General features: G+C 29.2%; 1 protein-coding gene across 1 annotated transcript in view; it reads right to left on the reverse strand.

Annotated features, from left to right (window-relative positions):
* The window catches only part of LOC107452659 (UTP--glucose-1-phosphate uridylyltransferase), a 77,375-nt gene extending 69,765 nt beyond the window's left edge, over positions 1–7,610 (reverse strand). The window contains exon 1 of the mRNA XM_016069205.4: positions 7,261–7,610. Within this exon, the coding sequence (XP_015924691.2) occupies positions 7,261–7,326 (66 nt within the window). The 5' untranslated portion in view covers positions 7,327–7,610. The remainder of the gene's footprint in view (positions 1–7,260) is intronic.
* Between the last annotated feature and the right edge of the window lie 8,756 nt (positions 7,611–16,366).

Raw genomic sequence — 16,366 nt, forward strand, 5'->3', positions numbered from 1 at the left:
GTTCACCACTAGGGACGCTTTCCTATTATAAAAATGTTATTTCGAGTACTTCTGAACAGGTCATAATCGAGCAATGCCCCTAGCTGCTTAGACAATATTTCTGAGTATGGGTTTCTATACAAATTTAATCCTGATGGTGTGCCCAAACTTCCCTGGAAGCCTGTCGCAATGTTTACGCGACCCCTTGTTATTTATAACGTTTTTAGACTTGTAAATTATGACAATAAATAAACAAATATATCATTTTAAAAAAACTGTAGTTAAAACTAATTCGAGTTTTCCAAAAAGACAACAAAGATCAAATATTTGTAAAAATGCAATAAAACATCTGTTCCAATATTTTCTTTCAATTAAAAGAATAAAACTCTCATAATTCATTCTGAATTATAAAAAGTCATTAGCGTTTATAAATTTTAATTGCAATAGTTGATTTCAACGCTACTTTTCAAAGTATGATATGCTTCAAAACTGCACTTATAAAATCTTTTTCCTTAGCCCGAATTAAAATAAAATGAGGCAGAGATATTTAAAAATGTGAGGAAAAAAATTTTCAAGCTAACAACACCCTTATTGCGAAGAACAACACCCAAAAAGAAGAGAAAAAATTGGTGGTTTATTTAGGTTAAAAGTTCGTGAACCGTAATGATTCATAAATTTTACAATGTCTCGGAAAATTTTGAAATAAGTCAGTAAAAACAAAATAAAGACTTTATCAATGATATTTTATTATTACAAATAAAGATTTTCCTTTCTTAACTTACATTTACTTTTAAAATGACAAGAAATAGATACATCAACTGTGTTTTTGCTGTATCAGAACTTGTAATTAAACATCAAATGTGAAGTTTTAAAGTGTCTCTTGAAAAAACCTTCTCATAATCTATATATGTATTTCGCTTATGTGTTACCTCGGGTATTACTTTATCTGTTAGCAACACTAAAGTTGTTATTCCTTTTGTTAGGTTGACTTAAGTAATAATTTAAATAGTGTTAAAAAAAATTAGTCATTCTTTAAGTATTTATTTAGTTTCAATATGTTATGTTATTTGTAATAATTTAAGTTTTGATGACAAGTTTGTTATGCGCTAAGTATTCATTTAGAATGATTTTGTATTTTTATAGAAATGAAAACTTAGCTACGAAGTAATTATTTCAATATATATTTGATCCTTTCTAAAATGGCCGAGGAAATTTTTAACATAAACGACAAACAAAAACATGCTATGGTGCCTCATACTGTCACACTAATTACCGGTGGAAGAGCTAACCTTTTTCGAGCAATAACATCTAACGATACTCAAAATATGGATCGAGAGGTGCGTAAGGAAGTAGTACAGCTCGTAATGGAGCATTGGGATGCGCTTTCTGTCTTATCTCTCGGCCGAGGAGAAAATAAATTTAATACTTCTGCTGTCTACGATGCTGAAATATCCCGAATTCATAATTTTTAGGATTCATAGTGGAATGGACTGGCAGATTTTAAATTATTACCAAAATTCAATACATAAAAAATTATGACAATATTGCGGACAATTCTCGAAAATAGTTAAGATTGAAATAAAAGTACTGCAGCGCAAGTAAAGCCCCGGTAACAGTTGGAAGAGGAGAATACTTGGTTATTATGTCGTTTAAAATTAATTAAGTTGCTAGGATTGGAGGAGAGGGTGAAGAATTAGAATATTTTAATATAGTTGTGCTGCCCATTCGGCTTAGTTACCATTAAAGTTTACATGTTGTAGATGAAACTTTTGAGAGGTGACTAAGTTAGTTGCCAAAAGCGGCTAATTTGTTTTGATTATAAGCAACAATACGCGAATTTTCATCATAATCACAGTTACAAACAGATTAATGGAATAAAAATCGATGAAACTCAAATTGAAATAAAAACGGAATAGTAAGGGTTATATATTGTTCATTTTAAAGAGTGCGTCTAAACTATTTTGCTTCAAACGCCGTTAATTGCCCAGTAAAATTTAATGCTGTGAAACGTTGCTCATTTTCCTTTTCTGATCATGAAATAGTGACTGGTCAATACAGAGTGTTCCATAATAACTTCCCTTAATATACAGGTTGCTCCGTCATCATTAATCAAATTTATTAAGTTTTTTCTTACTTGAATATTATTTTGTAATCCTCAAACCGTATGTTTTTTTTTAACTTTCTGTTTCTCAAGAACCCTAAAAAATAAATAATTAAAGGTGGTGTATACGCAAAACCTTATGCATGTCTAAAATCTTTATAAAGAAGGGGATAAAAACCATGTACATGAAGGTTCTCAGATTAATATTTAAGAGAGAAAAAAAAAAGAATACCCTTTCTAAACACTGACCAATCATAATTAAAATGGAATAAAATCCTTAAAAACTGGTTTACTTGTCTTGTATAGTGCTTTCTCTTTTCGTCTTTATTTCCTAATGAAAGGAAATTAATTTTGATCCTTTTGTTTTTATTGACCTCAACAATGATTGGTTAGCGTTTGTAAACTATTTTGTAACAGAAATATTAATTTGCTGCTTTTAGCATCAAATTAATATTACTGTTACGTTCTGTAATGTTCTGTTTTTTAATTCACTACATCAGGCTCTTTCACGATAATTCTGTGGAGAAGTTTTAATTATCGTAGGCATCATCATACAGACACACTAAAATGAGTTTTTATCAATTAGATAGAGTGACAAACTAAAGCAAATATTGTAAACATTCCATAGAATAACTTTACTCCACCATATAACATCGTCTCTACTCCCAAAGAGAGCACCACACGTTTAAGCGAACTCATTCGGCTCAGAGGGGGGTTAACATGGAAACCTGACACACTATATACAAGATTTCTAAAAATATGTATTAAAAGTAACCATTGTATAAAACCCTATATTACTGTAATTTTTTTCTATTAAAGAAGTTCCATCATGTAAATATAACCTCGTTTATTTTTAACTTAATGTTGCAACTTATATAGCTACTGAGTGATATAATTTATTTTAAAGACTTTAATAAAACTAGATAACGTTAGAATTTTTTTTCTGTGTTATATAACTAATGAAAGAAAATTGTGCACTAATAACAAGTGATGATTTAAAACTGATTTAAAAATTAATTTTAAATGATTCTCTAACCAAAAATTGAACTGAATTGAAAGAAATCTTCAAATTATTTCATTGGTTTCCACTCAGCGCCGCCAGTCAAGTGGGTGCTTTTGCACTCCTCTGAAAATCCAATTAATCTAAATTGATATTTTGCTTTTAAATGCTTGTGGTTTTTATTATTTTAAAATATTACAAATAATGCTTGATTCCCGTCGTATAGAATTTTTTTCCAATTCAGAAACTAAACACAATAGTTGTATTTTTTAACTGATTGCTACAATCAGTTTTTTCTACAGTTAATTAGAAGATAAAAGTGATTTTAAAAATATGGGAAAACTTGTATTTCGAGCCGTTATATTTTTTACTTTTAGAACAATTAAAAAATTTTTTTATCCATATTTTTACACTTCTTTAACTAAATTCTAAATTTAAAATTTACACCAAAGAAAAAAATTTATTCTAAGCAAACAAAAAAAAAATTCCTGAAATCACATCCACATGCCTTTATCCAATGGCCATATTTTTTGTGTGTTCTGGAGAATTTATACGGAAAACTAAAAATTTATAAGAAGATCACGAATACCCACACATGTGACCTATGACGTCAGCGCCAGATGATCGCTCATAAGCAAAATGGCATGTTGAAGTTGAGCTAAGCTTCTCTATATTAGTTAGAATGTCAATTAACGTGAAATTATATAAATACAGCACCGTATCGCGCGTCAAATTTGCTGAAATATGATTATTTCTCGTCTACGTCTTTTACTAAACTTAGATTTATTATTTGCTTATGTATTTTATTGTAACCGTGATATACTTTTGTTCTGTGTACCTGGCAACTTCGATACGTAATTATTTTTTTTTCATTTTCTACATGGCTTTGTGCCTTTCTTTGGGTTAAGTAAGAAATATATAGTGAAAAAATTTAAATCTTTGTGAAAGAATATAGAATGTATCACTTAAGATAATTGATACTTGACGGGCTAGACTTACTCGAAATAGAATTGAAAGAACAGTTGCTGACGTAAACAAATGCCACCCTTCAACAACCAATTAAAATCGAAATACCCACACTGCGTCACTTGCAGGTATCCCATTGGATACCTGCAAGTGACGTCATCGTAGGAAATTTCTGGCGTTTATCGATTCAGAAGCCAATCAGATTCGACACAGACGCTTACACAACATACACGTCACTTACAGGTATCCAATTAAATCACGTGGTTAAGCATAATCACTTTACTTCTTCTGGAATTCCAACTATGCTCTGACAATTAATATGAACATATAAAAAGCAGTAATAACGAAAGAGTAAAATCGAATCATAACTTTAACCCAAATGTGGAATAATATTCTGTTTCATAGCTTTTCTGTCGTATACATGACTAAAAGGTAGAGTTTTGTTTTTTAAACAAATTAAAATTTTCAATAGTGGCAACACAGTCGGAGCACAAGCTTATTTACATATTATTCTGAATCAAGATGCAATTTGCTGTTCTTGAAAAAAGTCGTTATTACTTAGCGAAATTCGCTACATTTTCAAGGTGACTCTTGTCATTAACATGAGTTAAAAATGAAGGTAAAATATAAATTTAATTTTAATAGTGTATCGATATGACTCTTACAAATCCAAGTTTTTGAGAGTAAACATAGAGTTATAACTATAAATTATATTTATGAGACATATTTATGAATATATTTTTAAGAGTTATAGCTATAAAATATATTTAAAATAAACATAGAACAGGGAAATCAGGGAGACGAAGAAAAAGTCATGAAATTTTATCAATCTGGAAAAATCAGGGTTTTAAAGTAAAATACCCAAAAAGTTAGGATAAATAATTTGGTTTGAGTTACCTAAAAATCGGATTTTTTTCTTTTGTCAAATAAACGTTTACTTCTTAATACTATTTTTATAATATTTTTATAATATATTTTTTCAATTGCTTATTCTATTTTTACAGCAAGTATAACCTTTTGTGATATATTTTATGTACAAAAATGAGGCGTAACTGAAAAAGTGACTATAAAATTTATGCTCTGTTTACAAAAATCAGAAAAATTCCATATATTCAGTCAGGAAAATTTTTTTCGAAGTGTTTGTTTCAACTCTGATCTTGCTCTAGTGGAGAACACAAAAAATTCTGATTGCTCATTCACAAATGAATGACGTACAGTGCGTCAAAAAAAGAACAGACCACTCTGAATAACTTTTGGTCTAATGATCGGATTTTCACGTCTAGGGCTTATTCTTAATGATTCGAAGGGGTGACCTCAAATATGCTAATTAATCAGTGTAAACGATATTTTAAGTTAAGGAAATCTGACACAAAAACGTACTTCCTCTAAAAATCATACATTTTTTTACTGATTTGGATTTTTGATTATGAAAATATAGGGAGCAGACGCAATCTGGGAAATATAATCCCAATAATTTGATCAACAGATTGGACCAAAGTTTTGGACACTTAATGTTAATTCTGTATCCATATCTTGAGAACTTTATTAGCGAATTGCAACATTTTTGCACACAATTATAAAATGCATTTATCCAAAAATAATTTACCACAAAAAATAATAATGCTTAATAAATATTTATTATTTTTTATTATTTTATTTAATAATCATTGAAACAATTTTCAATTGAAAGGTTACAGTTTTTTGCATCATTTTAAAAACAAAGCAATTTCACATGACAAAATACAAAATTTGGGAGAAATTGGACTAATAGTTCCTGAGAAGTCGAATTTTAAAAATACAACTTTTTTAAAATTCGATATCTGAGGAACTATTTGTATATTTGCATTTTTAGATGAACTATTGGTACATATGCATTCTGCGATGTAAAATTGTTTTCTTTAAAATTATGTAAAAAATTAAATGCATTGCAATTCAAAACTTTTTCGACTATTATTAAATAAAATAACAAAAAATAATAAATATTTATTAAAAGTTATTTTTTGCATGAAATTATCTTTGAATAAATTAACTTTATAATTGAATTTTTAAAAAAATACATATGATTCGCTGTAAGATGTTATTGAAATAGGAAGACATACGCATAAATTAGCATTAACATAAAGGGGTTCAAACTTTTAACCGCTCTCCTGACCTAACTATTAGGATCATCTCTTCCAGATTGCGGCTACCCCCTATATTTTTGGGGGTCAGGAATTCAAATTCGTTGTAAAAAAAAGGGCATGTTTATACAGAGATTGTGTCTGATTTCGTAACTTAAAATATCGTCAGCACTTATTAATTAGAATATTTGAAGTAACTCCCTAGAGCCATTAAGATTTTGTTCCAGAACGTGAAAATCCGATCATTAGATCAAAAATTATTCAGGGTAGTCTTTTTTTTCTCGTTCCCTGTACATAGATTAGAATGGGATTAATTTCATCATTAGGTATCTAAAATATACCATAATCTGAAGATGGATATATTAAGAGAGCTAATAAACTCACTTGTTTGCAAATGCCATTCAAATGCGTGTTAAAAAATACAAAAATAAAATACAATACATATTTTTATGCTCTGCTCATAATATATTATAATTAACTAATATCCGAAGTAATTTAGAAATTTATTTTTATTTTTTTTTAGAAAATGTTAGGTTTTAACTATCCTTAAATTTGTAGAAAGGTCCATATAGCAAAAAACATTTTATTAGAATAATTATATTAAATGATGCTTAATGTTTTGCTAGTATTACCAATTCGATATTTAATTTTAAAAAACAGAATGTTCTCTTTTAATCTTTTTTTAAAAATTAAATAAAGCCTGATTTTTCTTTACACTTTAAAATTTCTACGTCATTGAAAAAAAAATTTGTCCAAAACTGATAGTAGAGTAACTTTAATCATTGAAATTGTTTCTAAAATTTCCGATGCTCATATGTAAAAATATTTTTCACCCCCTTGCACTTTCTCCATTACAAAAATACTTTCTTACTTAATAAGTATTAAATAAAAAACTCATATCCAGTCACAAGTTTCAATAATTCACATTCAACCAGAAAACCTCAATGTATTCAGTAAAAATCCGTAGTTTCTTATGAGCTCAACATTTTTTTCTAAGTTATTAATATTTTATATAATTCACTCACTAAAGCTAAAACAAATACACACATTTAAAGTTCTCAAAACAATTGAAAGAAGAAGAAAAAAATAATTACCGCTAGCTTTTCGGCATGAGTCGACATCTTACCAGCAGACTCGTCCCAGTTTCTTCCTGAAAACATGAGTGATGCAAACCCAAAACAGTATACATGCGTTTATTTACCGTTGGGCAAGCTGCGCAAGAATCGAGAATAAACGCCACAAGAACCACGTGTTTTCTAAATTCTCTGAAGGCGTTGCAATTTCAGAATGAATGAATGATCTTAGAATTATAAGATGTACGTACTGTCCTCGACGTCGCTTCCCAATGCTTTACAGATGATTGTTTTTACTTGTTTTATTGCTTTTACTTCTTTTTTTTACTCCTTCCTCTTCAGGAAGTTATGTTCGAGGCGCCTTCAAGGTGATTGCCTTCCTTTAGCTGTCGTATAACAAGGCCGTTTTAGCAACTACATCATGGGGTTATTAAGTTCTTCATTTGAACAAGAACAATTAGTAAAGAAGCTCATAGAAATAAACTAAATTTTTTTAAGAAAATCTGCAAAAAGTAAAGTGTGCATGTGGCCCTCTCAATCGGAAAGCATGCTTTTCCCTCGAAGAAAATAACGAAAACAAAGTATTAAATTCAAACAATGCTCATTAGTTAATAAATTTGAATTTTAGCATAATTAACGTTTATAAATTTTGTTCATGTAATTATGTCAGAATTACAATCAAATAATTAATATTTTTTTAATTATTAGATTAAAATTCTAAAATTATTAATGTTAATCATTAGATTAAAATTCTAAAATAATTAATGTTAATCATTAGATTAAAATTTTTACATAATTAAGGTTTATAAATTATGTTTATATAATTATGTCAAAATTACAATCCAATAATTAATGCTTTTTAAATTATTAGATTAAAATTCTAATGTAATCAATGTTTTTAAATTATTAGATTAAAATTTTAAAATAATTAATGTTAATCACTAGATTAAAATTTCAATGTAATTAATGTTAATTATTAGATTAAAATTCTAACATTATCAAAGTTTATTAATTATTATAATAAATTGCTAAGATAATTAATGTTTATTAATTATGAAATAAAAATGTTAAAAAATCACAAATTTATTAATTCTTAAGTTAAATTTCTAATTTAATTAACGTTAAATAAGCCCTTGATGGTGCTTTCCCATAGGGGTTATGATATTTAGGTGATTCAACCAGATTTTTTGTTACTTATTTTTATTTTTTGTTATTGTATATATGTAATGCCTGATCCTGTAATGATTTCTTTTATCATAATATCGCAGTCTATAATATTTGCAGTCGTAATTTGATATACCTTTTTATAAGGATGACAACATAATAATTTTTCTAGGGTTTCATTGAGGAAAATAGTTAAAAAAGCTATTTACAAATTATATACATGGAGCTGAGCTCCTGGACACAAATTTACTAGACCATTTCCAAAAAACTAACGCGCTTTTCCTATATTATCGTATAGTTACTTTCATGTCATGTGATCTATAATATCCAGACTTCTTTGTTGGGTATTGACGCCGTAAGATCATACGACCGGATGAGGAGGAATTAATATCTCAAAATATTTATTAATTTTAATGGGAATTTGGCTTCATTAATATATTTTACTGCTCAGTATGGACTCATTTTAAAAATAAAGATTGCATCGCTATTCAATAAAAGTTAATGTATACGCGAAGAGTTTAGTTAATTATGTGAAAGAGATTATTTGAAGTTCTCATCAATCAGAAAAGCTTATCTGCAAATAAAATATAATTCTTTTCATGTTTAGTTTTAAGATCCTTTTAATTTTATTAAGCTATTATTTTAGATGTTATATATATATATATATTTAACATTTTCATCAATAAAATGAACAAAATAAATGAATGAACTAGTTTGATTATGCTCTCCCAATGCTTAGCACTTCAATTAAAAGAAAACTTAGTCTTTTTCTAGAAACTTGTAATAGAAAAAGTTTCATGCAGATAGTTAAAAAGGTAAAAACAATTGTGAATGTAAAGATAAGGGTTATGAACGAAAAAACAAATGAAAATGTAAAGACTTACTACAATTTTTATGTTAAATTATGAACTCACACGAGTTAGAAACACCGGCATGTACTGTTAGTTATATACCCATAACTTTCTACATTACTAACGCCACTACAATTTATCTGTTTAACCACGCTCCTAAATTCCGAAACAAAGGACTAGCCATTATAATAGATAAATATTATACTGTTAGTTAATGGCCGACTCTACAATAGTTCTGACATAAAGAACTCCAATGGAAGACTTGTCAAAGGCTAAAATTCCATTTACGGAGGGGAAACCATGAAGGGTTTTCGTGACGGCATCATTTTATTTTACTTGAGGAAGAGAGTGTCCGCGAGAGATGTTTGTTGGCTGCCGGCAGGATTCGGACCAAGACCCTTTGGAGTCGTAGTCGGATGCTGTTGACACCATTTTCTATCATGAATCGGATCACGACAGAAAAGGGTGTACCGCCCCCCCCCCCAGTCCATGGTGAGTTAGAAAGCTTTATACAGTCAATTCGCTATAACTCGAAGTACGATAACTCGAATATTACTATAACTCGATTTTTTATGAGGTCCCGGCCCTTTTATCTTCGATTTCATGCTAATTATTCTCGATTACTCGAATTTTACTCCCTGTAACTCGATTTTTTTTTAATCTTTTAAAGCAAGAAAAAAAAGCTAGGAGCTGATATCTTGCCCCTTCTTTTGCAACACACACATAATGTCTTTTGCACTCTTCATGGAGAAGCTAAAGCTGTCCCTCTTGAAGTATGTGAACAGTGGTTAAATGAAACGTTACCAAATTAACTTCAAGGATACAGTTAAAATGATGTTTTCAATATTGATGAAATGGGTTTATTTTTTAAATGTCTTCCAAATAAGACTATGATGTTTAAGGATGAAAACTGCTCAGGGGGTAAAATGAGCAAGGAACGTTTGACTGTCCTAGTTGAAGGAAATGCGTCTGGGTCAGAGAAATTGCCATTACTTGTAAATCGGAAAATATCGAAATCTCCCGATGTTTCAAGAATATAAAAACGTATCTTGTGGATTACAAGTCTAACAAAAAGTTTTGGATGACATCAGTTTTATTTGAAGACTATGTAAGAAAATTGGATCGGAAATTCTTCGCCAAAAAAAGAAAAGTGATACTCTTAATGGATAGTGCATAGTGATCAACCTGATTTGAAAGCAGTAAACTTGCAGTTTCTCCCGCCAAACACAACAGCAAAGTTGCAGCCGATGGACCAGGGTATCATAAAGTGCTTCAAACAGTCTTATCGTAAATGGCTTGTCAGAAAAATGATCTTAAATATTGAAAGCATTTAGAAGATTTGTAATTAATAAGCATTAATTAAATAATCCAACACTATTTTGAAATTCCAAAACCGAAACTAACGGTAAGTCGAACTTCCGATATGTCGAAGTTTTTCGTCAGTCCTATCAGATTCGAGTTATCGCGAATTCACTGTATATAGTGGCAGCCGCACACTCCCCCTCCTGTGAGCTCGAAGTCTGACTCGTGGACAGCCGTGAGCGTTCCACGAGACTGAGAGGCCTCGTGGCCGTGAGTGAAGTCACCACTCCTGTGCAGTTCGAGGCTTGACGTTGTAGATTTATTTATCGAATCAAGGCGAACCGTGGAACAAGATGATATAGCTCAGTTCTGCCATCTGTCGAGGAGTGAGATAGTTGTATAGAGTGTTCGAGCATAAGTTGTCACCAATATGGAGACCCAAAATGCACTGGAATGGTGATTTCAATCAAAAGTTTTTACGCTTCCTTTCGTATGTCTGCTGTCAGTAAAGAACTGCTGTGAGCTCAAAGTCTGACTCGTGGAACAGCCGTGAGCGTTCCACGAGACTGAGAGGCCACTTGGCCGTAAGTGAAGTCACCACTGCATATATTGATCTTATAGTATTGAACAATACCGTTCACTTAAGTCGATAGGCTTTGGAGAATACAAAATTATTAATAATAATTTTTACAAATTTTGTCTTAAGTTTAATAATTTTTTCTGTTTTATCTTGTTATGATGTATATTTTAACACATTTTTTTACCTTCTCTCCAGCTTTTTGAAATTAATTTTTATTTGCATTTAAAAGTCAATTTTACGTTCGTAAAAAAAAATTTACGCATAAATTTAGAAAAATTCCTCCAAATTTCTAAATTTTAAAAAAAAAAATTTAAAGTATTTTAGAATAAGAAGAATAAATTCAAAAAAAAATTTAAAATTGAGCCAGCAATTTTCTCAGAAAAAAAATCAAAATTGGTTATACAACGAAAGGGACTGTACTTACAGAGGTTAAACAATTTTTTGTTAAAATGTAATTTGATAACGCTCTACAATTTAAATTTTGTCTACCTATAGACTATCATTTATGTATATCTAACGTTGCTTCACAATTTAAGACAAATATCCACGCTAAATAATAAACCAAATTCATTCTTAACATTGGATGTTCTTTGAGACAAATAAATAAAATTTCAATTGAAAAACTTTAATTGAATTTAAAAAAAAGCAAAAAAAATTTTTTTCCTGATCTAACAATATCCATTAACTATGTTTATATAAATATTAGCTTATTACACTCTACATTACTTCACCTATCTTTAAGCATCTGGGTATCACTACTATTTTAAGAACTAAAAGATCCAGAACTAGTCAGAAGTTCGGCTTTTGTAGTGATTTACTAAAGTACAAGGAATGTGTGATGAAACCAAAAAGGCAAGGGTGAAAAAAAATCTTTATTGGTGTATTGATTTCCTTTAGACTCCAAGACAAATCACAAAGAAGTTCCGGCACTTTTGGCACGTAGAAAATGCGATATTTTACCATTTTTCTGGTAGTAAATTACAGCTATTGAAATGGGTGTTAATATAGAAAATATTTTGAGTCATTTTAAAAATTTGAATTATTTGGAAAATTTTCTCCCATAATTTGTAGTTTTAAAACTGCCTTGTCTATACCATAATTTCAGTGGAGAAAATTTAATAAAAAATAACTAAAATATAAAAAATAATCATAATACAGTTCCAAATGTAGATTCATATTACAGAATAAAAATCAGAAACAGCTTTGCAGCGAAAAACACTTACGTGTTCTCAACGTAAAGTAATAAAACACTATTAGTGCTAAGCCCGATGTAGAAAAAGAAAGGAAAAAAGATCAGGCATGTGACTCAGTTGAGAGGTAGATAAGAGTGCACAAAATGTTTTAGTTTTTTTTTTTTTTTTTTTATGTCTCAAAAATCAGAATCAACTAAACTGCGCCAAACTTATTAAGTACAACAGGGTCGTAGCCAAATCTTTCAACAAAAAATAAGCACCATTTAAGTACTTTTTAAGCACTCAAAAAATATTTTTAAGGACTATATACATTAACAAAATGCAAAATAATTTTCAAAGACTTTAGATGATCCTGATAAAATACCTAGTTTCTGACAAAGAACTCTTTTCTAGATTATATTAGCCGTTATAAAATGATCGAGAGATTTTTCGGTACGACATCAGAGGGTGGAAAATAAAGAATATCTTGCAAAATGTAGCCGAGTTGCACATGAGAAGGTAATAATCTCATTGAACCCAGCTCAGTAGACTTACATACGGACTCGCAAGTATTTCATCAAACATGTAAAATGATTGGCGCTTTCATACGCTATGGACCGACGGTAGGCCGAAATGAATTGTGAAAACGTTGAATAGAACAATGTGAAAAGCACGCTTTTGCATGATACGTAGCGAAAATCGACATAGTAACGAGAAGAAAAAAAATCTCATTTTTGAAAAGGGAAAACTAAGCCCTTTTTAAAAACACCAAATGAAAAAAAGCACCTTTAAGGTCTTTTAAATAACGAAAATCTAAATTAAGCACTTTTTAAAAACGCTATGCATCATGTACTAAAGGTAACAAAATCAAAGAACGATGAAGCCCAATTCCGATGGGAAACATCACATAAGTCTTTTGAGGTTTGGGAACCTGTATTAACCTGAAAATAAACCACGTGAGAGGTCAACTACAAGTATAATAATTCTATTTTATTCTTTCTTAGAATAATAAGATAACATAAAGCACTCATGCAACAGTCTAAAGTGAGCCAAGTCTCATGGAGATTAAGGCACCACCATCTCTTAACCAACAGCACGATAGTGACAATATTATGATGATGATATATTCAATATTCCCCAACCCCTGGGCCGTGGATCAAACAGTATCGGGCCGCCCATTTCATTGAAACTAAATTTAAGTTCCTAGGTTTATACCCGAAAATTAAAAATATCTGCGTTCCGTTAAAATTTTATTTATTTAAAAAAAAAGGAGCCCCCGAAGGTAGTGACATAAATTTTTTAATGTTTGTAATGTATCATTGTCTCCGATTACACCCACATAGAACCGTCTCATTGCAAAGAAACAAGCTCGGGGTTCTCATTGATTTTATGTTCTATTAAGTTAAAATATTAAATCACTTTATATTTATTTTTTGGTGTAATTGTATTTTATTTTGAAGGCATGTTTAAATACAATTAAATTAAAATTAATAAATCAAAATAATCTAAAATATAAACAATCAACGTCCCTCCCCCCAGAGGCCACGGTAAAATTATCAAACGTTGACAGGTCCGCGGTGATAAAAAGGTTGGGGAACACTGCTATACACCACCCACTTATACTTCAAAAAAACAGACAGGTGCCCATTTTGAAGGTTCGTGGATTTACAGCCGTCACCGGTGATTGAACCCCAGTTCTTTACAAGGACTGTTTAATTTTTAAAACACTGAGCTATTGTATTTTTAATAAAATGATTTTAATATAATGGACTCAATAAACATGTTTTTTTTTTCCTTGAACAGTTGCCTGAAGGTGTGTTACGTACAATCGGCAAAATATATGCAAAAAACAGTTTAAATTTAAAAATATTCTCACAAATAACATATTTTCTCTGATAAGAAGTGTATGCCTTATCTATGGAATCAAAAAAAAATTTTATCTCGCTTATGAAACTGGCTTATGAACATAACTTTAAGCAAAAAAATAATTGCTAATAATTACTTATTTTTCATTTTAATAATAGTCAAAATCATCTTATTTTTAAAAAAAGTAAATAAAAATTATCAACAATTTAAATATGTGGTACAAACTTTATACATGCTCTTAAAATAATAAATAACTTTAAATGATAAAATTGAAATTTTGAATAAAACTGGTCGAAAAGCTATTGAGAAATTAAAACTTAAAAAAGTTGTATTTTTGTCCTTTAAAATTATACATTTAGAACAGTGGTTACCAACGGGAGGCAAGCGGGCCGCATCCGGCCCCCAAAGCCCTTTTTTTTGTGGCCCGCGAACTAAAATATATTAGTTTTTTTTTTTTTTTTTTTTAGAACCAATTTCGTAAAAAATCCATATGGGTTTAAAATACTTTTCTTTCGTTTGAAAAAAGCCTAATATCTTCGTTTCTGTGAAATTTAACATAACAACGGTGCAAAAAAATTTATTTCTCAGGTTTTGCATCCAAGAAAATATTTATTCAAATACAAAAATAATCGTGTATGTTGCTCTTTTTCATTGATTTTTTGTATTTTGTGAACATAATTTGGCATGTGCGTATCAAAAATTTTCTTGAACAAATTCTCCCATTTAACTTTTTGAAACCACTCATTTTGGACGAAATTATTTACATTTGTAAATTTCAAAACGCCTAAAAGAATGAATAACATGTTTATTTAAATTCCTTGAATTGAAAATCACAAGAGCGGAAAAGAAAAATAATTAATTAATTTCAGATGCTCAAGAATGGTTTTTTTTTTGCGATAATTCCTAATAAGTTTTAAAAAAATGTTAATTTATCACAGAATTAAATTTAATTTTAAAAGAAAAAAAACTGTCACTGAGTTTCTGATTAAGAGAAGATTCAAAATGAAACGTAACAAGCATTATTTGTAATGCTTGTTATTTTGCTTTTTAATATTAAAAAAAACTTTGATAAAAATCTGACAGCAACATTTAATGTTCCTTCAAACATAAAAGAGTCCTATATAAAATTTTGAAAAAGTTGTGGCCCGCCATTTGACTGGTTTTTTCAATTAGAAGAATGTAAAAAATTTGAAACCAAAAAAATTTTTTAGTTATTAAATCAAATGGGAAAAAAATTCAAATATAATTTTTTTTTTTTTTTTTGCGTGCAATCTTTGCCCTAGCAAGTTCCCCCATTTCTACCGCTATATACTGTTGCACCTCTATATGCTTGCTCTATATACTTCCTGGATATACTATTGCATCATATTGTATACAACATATTATATACATATACAACTACTCCAATATTTTTTGGGGTAAAAGACTTAAATTCATTTTTTTTTAAATATTTATTTTGATCAGTAAAAGTATGTTTTTATATCATTTTTCCTAAATTATTGTTTGCATAGAGTGTGCCCCTGGAACCATTAAGATTGAATATGAAATTCCATTCATTAGAATATAAGTTAACTAAGATGAAAAATTTTTTTATTTAGCCCACTGAACACTTTACTAGACTTGAAATTACAACATTGATGTATACTAAATATAACCTAATATAAAATAATTATTCTTGTGAAAAAATTATATTTGCTCAAAAATAGTTAAGAAATGTAATAATTTATTTAAAAATACATATATACATATCTTCAATATAAGTAAATAGCGATAATCATTCATTAAAGTATATTAAGAAATGCAAACATAACCACAACCATATATTTTTCAATAAACAAACATTTAAATATGTCAATTATTTTTTGTTTTTTAAATACACAATTGCCAGACAATATAACTATCAATTAAAGATGAAATGTACCACTAATTGAAATTACAGCTATTTTATTTAAACTAAAATTTTATGGACACAAACATTCAATACAATATACACAATATCAATAATAGAATATCTTTTGTAAAATAGCAGTTTAAATATCAATCTGCCTTTTTGATAAAAGAAACTATTTCTATTCAATTGCTTGATCACTATTAAAGCACATATTTACATAGATATTTTCTCACAAAATAACAACTGTTCTAAGTTAAAGAGTTTAAATTCTAATAAAAAATTAATAAACAAATAAAAATTT

This window comes from Parasteatoda tepidariorum, chromosome 3 (genome assembly GCF_982258835.1).
Source record: "Parasteatoda tepidariorum strain Cologne lab strain chromosome 3, Ptep-v5.0, whole genome shotgun sequence".
In the NCBI taxonomy this organism is placed as follows: Eukaryota; Metazoa; Arthropoda; class Arachnida; order Araneae; family Theridiidae; genus Parasteatoda; species Parasteatoda tepidariorum.